This window comes from Lactuca serriola, chromosome 1 (genome assembly GCF_051521515.1).
Source record: "Lactuca serriola cultivar US96UC23 chromosome 1, Lser_US96UC23_V15, whole genome shotgun sequence".
In the NCBI taxonomy this organism is placed as follows: domain Eukaryota; kingdom Viridiplantae; phylum Streptophyta; class Magnoliopsida; order Asterales; family Asteraceae; genus Lactuca; species Lactuca serriola.
Window position 1 is genome coordinate 146,882,850 of NC_136408.1, and position 10,377 is coordinate 146,893,226.

Sequence of the window (10,377 nt, forward strand, 5' to 3'; positions counted from 1 at the left end):
TCCATTTTTCTTTTCAGGAAAAAGAGAACAAAAATTGGATGTTAATTTCTTAAGCGAAAGGTATTTTATCTGTGAACACTTTGGTTAATTTTTTTTTACAACAGTTGAAAGCATTGTGATTCTCATTTTAGTCATGGAGGCTTATCCAAATAGAAGTATAAGCATTTAGACTTTGCTAACTTGGCTCATTTAGATTTGAGAATTGTAAATTTAATTATTTGCATCTGAGATATAAAACTTTTTATTTATCAATATGGATTGGCCATGTTTTGCAGGAACTGTAGGGAAAGCAATAGAAGACTTCCATTTTTGAACCCGTTTGTAAAAGATAAGCTTAATGAGCTTCCAACTGATTTGAGTGGAACCAAATTGTTTTTTTCTTGAAACTGCAGCCATTGTTACACAGTTTCCAATTGATAGAAAAGTGAACTTTAAATGCAACAGGGGAGATATGAAATCTATCTTTTCATTTGACTGTAGTTGCAAGTTCCATTTTATTATTCATCTAACTTTATCATTTTTGTACTTAAGTCCTGGTTAAATTAATTGGAGAACTGGATAACTTACTCAAGGAGTTTGTAACACACCGTGAATCTAACAAGTTCATCTTATATTGTATTCTTATATAATTCATATTCATAAGGACAATGGGACCATTAGCTTTGCCTAGTAGTCTATCTTTTATAAACCACTCCCTAGGATCAACAGATATTTTAAATATAATCAGTCTTACATAATTATATAATTACTTAAAAATATAAATTTCATATCAAATTTCATATATTGTCTTCTTATATAATTCATATTAAATGTTTTTTTATAATATTAAAAATGAAAAAGTTTTCAAATATATTTAACCGTTGGTCTATATTTATTACTGGCATGAAGTGGCTCTTTCTAACAATATAATTTACTTAAAATATTCAATTTTTTTTATCATGTACTTAATGTTGTTATAGTAAATTACAAAAAGGTTAAGTGTTATTGTTATATAATGAAATTAAAAAGGGAAATGATATTTATGTAAATTGGTCAATCGACTCCAGTTTTTTGAAAAAGCAAAAGTAATTGGCATTATATATGGCAAAAAGGACGGACGGGATAACTGATAATAAACTATGTCTATGGACCCTACTATAGTATATGATTTCTAAGTAAGTTCCAGCTGCACTAATTTAACACCATACTTGATCTACGTACCTTTTTCTTCTTATCTGCAAAATTGTGATCGCTTCAAATCAAAGCCCTCAATCAGAAGAACCGAATATTTCCTTCTCCAAATTCCAATGGCTGAAATAGTTGTTAGCGCCGTCATCACAGTGCTGTGTGAGAAGCTGATCTCCGGTGACTTGATGAAGCTGGCTCGAACGGAAGGGATTGATTCTAAGCTGAAGAAATGGAAGAAAAACCTGCCCCTGATCCAAGCCGTGCTTGCTGATGCAACCCAGAAGCAGATTAAAGAGAGAGCTGTTCAACTGTGGGTGAACGATCTCCAGGAATTGGCTTACGACATAGATGATGTACTCGATGATTTGGCCACCGAAGCTCTGCGACGCAAGTTGAATCAAGAAGCTCAAGCCAGCTCCAGTAGTAGTAAGGTATTGAAGCTCGTCCCAAATTGCTGTACTAATTTCACTCCTCGCAACATTATGTATGGTCAGCAGATGAGTTCTAAGCTAGAAGAGATCACCATCAAATTGCATGATCTTGTTGACCAGAAAAATGACCTGGGTTTGAATGTGACTGATGAAAGGTCAACTCCAGAGAGAAGGCTTGAGGAAAATTCACTGGTTGATGAGTCCAAAATCATGGGTCGGGAAGGGGATAAAGTGACATTACTGGGTAAGTTGTTAGGTTGTGATGAAAATGTGAGCGTAGTGTCGATAGTTGGAATGGGTGGGATAGGGAAAACCACTCTTGCCAAAGTTTTATACAACCAGGAGAAAGTGAAGGATCACTTTGAACTCAGAGCTTGGGTTTGTGTTTCTGAAGAGTTGGATGTATTTAACATCAGCAAGGTTATTTTTCAAGCAATAACTGGGAAAAACCAAGATTTTGCTAATCTTAATCTGCTTCATGTGGCCCTCAAAGAAGAACTTTCAAAGAAGAGGTTCCTACTTGTTCTAGACGATGTCTGGAACGAAGACCACAAAAAGTGGGAACTCCTCCAAAGCCCTCTTCTTGCAGGGGCACCTGGAAGTAAGATTATTGTCACAACCAGAAGTATAAGGGTTGCATCCGTGATGGACTCACAAGAAACTTACCCTCTGGACGTTTTGTCAAATGAAGATGCACTGTCACTATTTGCTCAACACACGTTAGGTGAAAAAAGCTTTGATAAACATCCAACATTTAAGTTGCTTGGTGAAGGTATGGTTCAGAAATGTGGTAGATTGCCTTTAGCTTTGAAAGCACTTGGGAGGATCTTGAAGGGAAATAGGAATGGTGATGAATGGGAGAAGTTGTTAAACAGTGAGATATGGGATATAGAGGATGGAAGTGATATTCTTCCGGCTCTGAGATTAAGCTACTATCATCTCCCTCCACATCTGAAGCAGTTGTTTGCATACTGCTCCTTAATTCCCAAAGACTATGTGTTTGACAAGAATAAGTTAGTCCTATTGTGGATGGCTGAAGGTTTTTTGTCCCAGTCAAAAGGAAACAAGTCAATGGAGCTTTTAGGTCATGAGTATTTTGAAGAGCTAAAGTCAAGGTTCTTTTTTCAACATTCAACGAATGACAAGTTAGGATACACAATGCACGACCTAATAAATGACTTGGCCACAAGTGTTGCAGGAGAGTTTTCCTTTAGGATGGATGATGACATGGATGTATCCGACACAAATGAAACTTTTGATAAGTTTCGTCATTTTTCATTTGTAGCTCCAGATTCTTGTTTAGCTCCTGGATCATATAGGAAGCTTAATAAATTACAAAGAACTAAATGCTTGCGAACAATCTTAATCATGCCGGCTGGTTTCCAAAACAATAGACTTTTGGACAAGGTTCTTGAATTACTTCCTGAACTACAGTTCCTGAGAGTGCTAAGTGTCGAGGGTTGGAACCCTGGCAGGTCCATATATTCAAGTAACTGGTTAGTCACAAAGGTACCACAATCCATTTGTAGTCTTAAGCATCTACGGTACATTAACTTTTCTTTTACTAAAATCACATGTTTGCCGGAACAAGTGAGTGACCTTTATAATCTACAGACCTTGTTGCTTCATACTTGTTTTGAGTTATCTAGCTTGCCAAGAAGTTTTGCAAAGTTAATAAACCTGCGCCATCTTGACATAAGTGATACTCCGAAATTGAACAAGATGCCGTTGGGGATCGGTGGGTTGACGAGCCTACAAACTCTACCCAAGGTCCTTATTGAAGAAGGTAACGGCTTCAAAATATCCGACCTTAAGGGCCTGAAAGATCTTCAAGGTCGGCTTTCCATTATTGGGCTGGAGAAAGTGATAGATCCAATACAAGCAAAGGATGCCAACTTACATCAAAAGAAGGGTCTTGAAGTTTTGGAGATGGAATGGAGTGATAATGTGTTTGATGATTCTCGGGATGAGACGATTGAATATGAAGTACTTGAAGAACTAAGGCCTCCTCCTAAGTTAAAGGATCTCACGATTTTTTTCTACAAGGGAACGAGATTTCCTAGTTGGGTTGGCGATCCCTCGTTTGATCAGTTAACAGAGATTATGTTATTTGGTTGTAGAAGTACAAATTTACCAACACTTGGATGTTTACGGTCTCTTAAGAAATTGATTATTGAAAGCATGAATGAGGTGCAGACCGTGGGTTTTGAGTTACTTGAATCCACTGCTTCTTTTAATGGCATTGCATTTCCATCCCTTGAAGTTCTAAAATTTAAAGATATGGAAAGTTGGCAGAGATGGTTGATTAATAGTGGCGACCGACATGGAATTCCTACATCATTTCCTCGTCTTCATCAGATCTCTATATGCAGTTGTCCTGAACTAGCTGAAGTGTCAATCGGATTGATACCTTCACTTCGGGTTTTATATATAACAAGATGTTCTAATGTAGTGTTAAGAAGCATGGTCGGTTTGTCCACGTCACTTGTTAGTTTGGAAATGGTGAATGTTAAAGAACTTACTCAACTACACGGAGAAGATTTAATGCATCTTGGGGCACTTGAACATCTACATATCAGCGATTGTGATGAACTGAGATACATGTGGAAACGAGAATCAGAGGCATGCAAGAGTCTTGTGAGTTTACAGAAGTTGGAAGTATGGTGGTGTAAAAACTTGGTGTTATCAGCTGAGAAAGAGGATAATTTTGGGATTAGCATGCGATCTCTGAAAGAAGTGACTTTTAGTGGTTGTGAGACACTGGAGAGTTACAATTGTCCAAATAGTGTTGAGAGGTTGGTGATCAAGAATTGTGATTCAATGACATCCTTGACTTTCTCAGCAGTGCAGAAGCACCCATCCACTCTCACTGAATCGATAGCCGGTGATTTTGGTTTTCTCCCTGTGTCTCGCCTAACATCTCTTGATATCAGTGATTGCAAGAATCTAAAGTCATTTCCTCATGAGCATTTTCAAAGTCTCACATCTTTGGAAGAAATGTGGATATATAAATGTCCAAGTATGGACTACTCTTTCCCTTGTGGGGTGTGGCCTCCTAATTTAAACAAACTATCGATAGGAGGCTTACATAAGCCCATGTCAGAGTGGGGCCCGCAGAATTTTCCAACCACACTAGTTAATCTAAAGTTATATGGTAAATGTTCAGGAGTGGTTTCGTTTGCAGTGGCAGAGGATGTGAGGAATACTACAACTACTCCATCATCATCATCATCATCATCTTTTCTTCTTCCACCATCTCTTGTTTCTCTAGAAGTCAATGGTTTTAAGGATGTGGAATCATTTTCAGAGGTCTTACCAAACCTCCCCTGCCTTAAAACACTTAATATTTTGTCATGCCCGAAGATTACAGATCTTAAGACAACTTCCGGCCCGTCAAATTTGACGATATTTGTATGGTAGTAGAAAAGGTATGTCATCTCCTTGTTGTTCAATATCCTTCTCTTATAACAATTAGTATTTGTTTGAAAATGTGAAAGAGGGTTCTACGTCTTGTATCTCTCTTTTACTTTTCAAGGTATTCTGTTTCTGCTAAAATAAACATCACCAATTCTTTTCATTTTTTTGGATCAATCCAATATTCCATTTAAAGTGACAGTCAATCTCTGCATTCTTTTTCTCATTATTTATCCCAATGTATTAGGAACATTAATTTTGAGACTTGTTTGTTGATAAGATTATTTAAAATTTTTTAACTAATAATCAAACTGGTATTGAGTTGCTTAATTGTTTCCCATTAAGTTGATAAATGCTGTAGTTGAATACCTCTTCGGCTTTTGTGGATTTTTCCCATTAAGTTGCTTAATTGTTTCCATTTGAGGAAGAATTGAATGAATACTTGTATCTTACTGTGTTATTTTATCCGCACTCTGTTGCAACATCTTGTGTTTGTGTTTTCTTTTTTGTTGTCATTTGGTTTGTTTTCATTGATTTTTGGTTCCAATAACCTTGTCCACTGTTGAAATAATTACAAAAAAAATTAATGGAATTTCGACTTCAATCCAGAAACTTTGACCTTCCAGGTCAAACCCATTGTCATTAAAATATTGATTCAATACATTTTGTACAAGTTTGGCACCATCTTAAACACTTTTTAGTATCTGTTATATAACTTCAGAGTTTTTTACGAATTTGTATCGATTTTGATGTTAAAATTAGTCCATTTGACATTAAAACTTTATTCTGTTTTGGTAGAAATTAACATGGTCAAACTTTATATAACATGATTATGTGTCTTCATGTGGTCCTTTTCTTATTTTCTTGAGTGTTGAGATAATATTTCAAGAAGAATCGGTGATGAGTATCATAAGGATGATGCAAGTCCACATATTCTGGATTTCAAATATTTTTCCTACTTTATTCTCGTTAGTGATTAATGGAAGAGATTTCTCACTAACCTTGTCTTTGCGTTGGTAAAGTCCTTGTATGTGCAGGTTTTCTGGTGTCCTGGGTTATCCCCATGATGGAACTCCCCGTTCCATTTCCGTTGCCTCCCCCATTGGTGTCGTTGTTGATGTGTGCTAGTGCTGCGGAAACTGTAGCTGAGACTGCCTCCTGGAAAGCAGCAGAGTCCATCTCTGGTGGAGGCGGCGGCGGTGGTGTTGGTGTAGTGTTTTTGCGAATGTACCTTCTAGGCATTTCCTGCTATGAAGTAGGAATGGCGCTGAGTTTACGGAAACCCTTTGTTTGTAGCGGTTACGGCGGTTTGATTATACATATAATTGAAACTGTATTACATCAAATAAAAATGAAAAGATAGAGCATAGCAGATAACATCACAAATAAAACACATAATCGTTTCATTAATGATAACGTTTTAGTACATAATGCATGAAAATTGACAGTTGAAAGGTCTATACTACATAGAGAATAAAATCTGACAGCATAACGATCTTGCGAGTAGTGTATCACTTAATCGTAGGGTCGATCCTACATACATAGAGACAAGAAGAGGGGTAGTACCAACACATACCCAAAACCGAATCTATAGCAAAGCAGTGGGTAGGATAAGTCCTACTCGCGACGAGAGGTCCCTGGTGGTGCCTGTGATGAGGTAGAAGTGCCCTGAAACTCAGTCAGTCGGCGCTCCTGATATTCCCTCACGAGGTCCTTATTACGCCTTTCCGCACGCTCCACTACAGCTCTCATCATGATCATCTGGTTAGCAGTCACATGTACCTAATCGCCAATGTCCCTGGTCTGTCGAACCATAACAGGAAGAGCCCGATCCACCGGGCCTCCATGTTGGAGGTTGTAGAAACCTCGTTCCAAGTTGAATGGTGGGCGTTGGCCCTGGTGTCGGCTGCACCTCTCAATATCAAGTGCCCAAGGGGGCGTAGGGCCATTGTATCCCATTCGGCGTGCCGGCACCCTCGCCATGTAGGGTGGGTTGATGACTAGGGACTCTGCGTCCGAGTCACCCTTATTTCCCTGCTCGTCCTCGTCAATGTCCTCTTTGAGCTCCTCCTCTTCAAACTCCTCCTCCATCTCTTTTGGATCCTCTTCGGGATTCTCCTCAATCTAACCCCCATTCCCCTGATTAGGGAAGTATGGGTCTCTAGGGTGGTGGAAGCTAGCCATAGTGTCTACACGAGAATATATAAGTACGAGAAAAATAGATAAAATGTTAAAAAACCCCTATAGTATTTTATGTCTTTTAGTTTTGTTCTTAGACCCTTTTGTTTTACAGTTAATGAGTTTTAGATTTGTTGTCCACCCTGACCACTTTTAGGTACATGTTGGTCATATCTCAAATAAATGTAGTTGATCAGGCTATATTCACCCTAGATATGATTACATAATTGTCTAAGTTTAGTCGTGATGTCCAACTCTTATTATTGTTTTCTAATATGCATGTATGTATGTACACTTTGGTAAAATATTTATATTTTTAAAGTATACTTTTATTCAGATTGTTTTAGTCCCATTGTATTTATAGTTGTATATCTTGTATGGTTAGATGTACTAGTTCACTATAAACAATGCTCTGATACCAATCTGTCACACCCCCGAAGTAGGACAACGGAAACGCCCGGGGGCGGATGAGTTCATTGTGTGATATCATAATAGTTGAATATAAATGATGCATAGCAACCAAACGTCACATATTAAAGATACCAACATACATCGTTTACAAATTGTATTTGTTCATGAAATTACATCCTAAAAATAGCATAATGTATGATATTTCAAAAATACAGCAAATATCCCGAATCTATAGCCGAATACCTGTTTACTGAGTCCGTGAGAATACAAGTCGTTTTGAAAAGCGTCAACATAGAATGCTGGTGAATTCATAAGCATATTTGTAAGAAAACTTTGTAATATCTTTGTTTGTAGTAGTTCGTAAAATTGTAGAAAATCCAATATTTTCTATGAAAAGGAGTTTGTGAGTCTCGTTCCAAATCATGTATAATTCATGCATGTTCTTTGTTTTCCTTGTTTGTAATTGTAAAGAGAGTGTTCCCAGAAATCCTATATTTTCTGTTATACGAAAAGTTGTAGTCTTAAAACCCAAGGACCGGAGTAGTGAATTTAGTGTACAAAATAGTTGAACGTAGTTTTGTAATTTTTTTTTTATGAAAACTAGTAGAGTGTAAATTCCTTGGAAATTCAAAATAATATTGTTATTCTCTAGGTGAGTTGTTACAACCATGCTAAATATGACTAAAGTGCCAGTCTTGATGTTCTTCAGGCGTCGGTTTCTAAATACACAATTACCCCGCTCTCCCTCCAGAAGACTCTGGTTACTACATGACATACGATGTACGCTAGGTAAGTATGGTGAAGGAGAGCCTCACAAGCGCCTTAACAGAATTTACGCGAATTTTGACTCCCATTATTGAATAATGCAAATGATATTTCTAGTGTAAATTTATGACTGCAGCTTTATGACACATGTTTTACAGCTTTATGACAAACAGCTTATTACTTGTATTTCTTAAAAGCCTTATGACGGACAGTTTACGACACGCAAATGTTTCTGTCGTAAAAACTCAGTTTTGTATACCGGTTCAATTAAATTAACAACTCTATTTATAAATAATTACAAATGGACTTGTCAACTTGTATTTTATGTAATGAAAATAAAATAGTATTCTAAGTTTAAAACCCTCGAAATGGTAACAACATATTACGATCATTTTACTAATAAAAATTATGTTTTGTAAAATATACAAGTTTTATGGTGGTTTTTAACACACCAAAATTTGTTTGAGTGTATTGAAACACAAAAATATTCTATTTTTGTTGTGACAAGAACATGTCACAATTCCCATAAGATTACATAATGTCCTTGAAATTTATAATATATCAATATTTACACAGATCATAGTGTTAAAAATATATTTGTCTAAAAACTTACCATTTTGAGTGTAACTTCATATTTTCACCATTTTTCAAGCTTTTATAACAAAAGATGTTATAACTTTTTCCTAACATTATTTTGATTTTTAACACTCTCTAAAATCATTTTACTTAGTGACTTGTTTTATGTTCAACATGATACCATAATATGTAAAACTGCTTAAAGATAACTTTGTTCTAACAACATGAGACTTGTAAAATCTCAAGTTTATGGAGTATTAACATGAAATAATAACATTTCAACACACATAAACATATAAACATACAAGTGCATGCAAATTTCCAAGGATCTTAAACAAGACTTGACTTTTATCCCCCCCCCCCCCAAAAAAAAAAAAGAAAAATAGGATGAAAAACTTGAAAATAGTGGGGTATGAAGCTCACCTTGAGGATTTTCGAGATGTAGAAGAAGATGAAGAAGAAACTTTGAGCCTAACTTGTGTTCTTGGTGAGATTCTCGAAATGTGGGTGTTCTAAGGAGTTTAACACACAACCAAAGTGTGTAAATGAGGAGTTGTTATCATAAAAATGCTTAGCTTTACAAAGATTACAAGAAAGTATTACCAATTTATGAACCTTGAAGGAGACTTCTTTCAAGATAATACATACACACACCCACATAATTTTGGAGGAAAGAAGATGAGAAAATTTTTTTAAGTGTTTGAGAGGAAGAAAAGGAGAGTGTTCTTGTAACTTAGAAAGGAAAAGTGAAAGTGTGAGGGGCATTTGGAGGGGGGTCGGCCGATGGGAGAAAGAGGGGGAAAAGAAGGAGGGTGTTGACTTATGTAAAAGTGATAGGATTTGCATGGAGATTTGGTGGTCAATGCCTAGTTACATGCTAGTTAATAATGAGGTCGCATGCTCATTATCCACCCTTATTTCCTTTTTTTTTTTAATAATACAACCAGCCCAAGAGGGATTCTCAGCCCATGGTTGGCCCAAAAAGGATGGTGGGCTTCGATCTTGCCTTGGCCCAATAAGGATGTAACATCCCAAAATTCAAGGCCAAAAATTTCATTTTTAAATAAGTTATTATAAAACCAATAGTATTCCTTAATAACATATCAAGTCAAAACCAATACGCCAATAATCAAAACATGACATCATAAATCAATATCAGAGTATAATCCCAAAGATCTCGTATGCGGAAAACATAGTGTGATGACTGCGATCGAGACAGCTCCTTTCCTTTGAAAACGTAGTACCTGAAACCAAAACTGTAAACTGTAAGCATGAAGCTTAGTGAGTTCCCCCATCATACAACATACCACATAATGCCTATCCCTCAATATCTTTCAATTGGTATCCGACTTGCATAACTGGGAACTGGGCTCCCCTTCGGTATCTTTCAACCGGTAACCGGGAACTAACCTCCCCTTCAGTATCTTTCAACCGG

At 36.7% G+C, this 10,377-nt stretch overlaps 1 protein-coding gene across 1 annotated transcript; it reads left to right on the forward strand.

Moving 5' to 3' along the window:
- Positions 1–1,197: 1,197 nt before the first annotated feature.
- Positions 1,198–6,443, forward strand: LOC145099631 (putative disease resistance RPP13-like protein 1). The gene is made up of 2 exons (XM_079037173.1): positions 1,198–5,026; positions 6,035–6,443. Exon 1 carries the CDS (start codon positions 1,287–1,289, stop codon positions 5,016–5,018), a length of 3,732 nt encoding a protein of 1,243 aa, XP_078893299.1. The 5' UTR covers positions 1,198–1,286; the 3' UTR covers positions 5,019–5,026; positions 6,035–6,443.
- Positions 6,444–10,377: the final 3,934 nt, after the last annotated feature.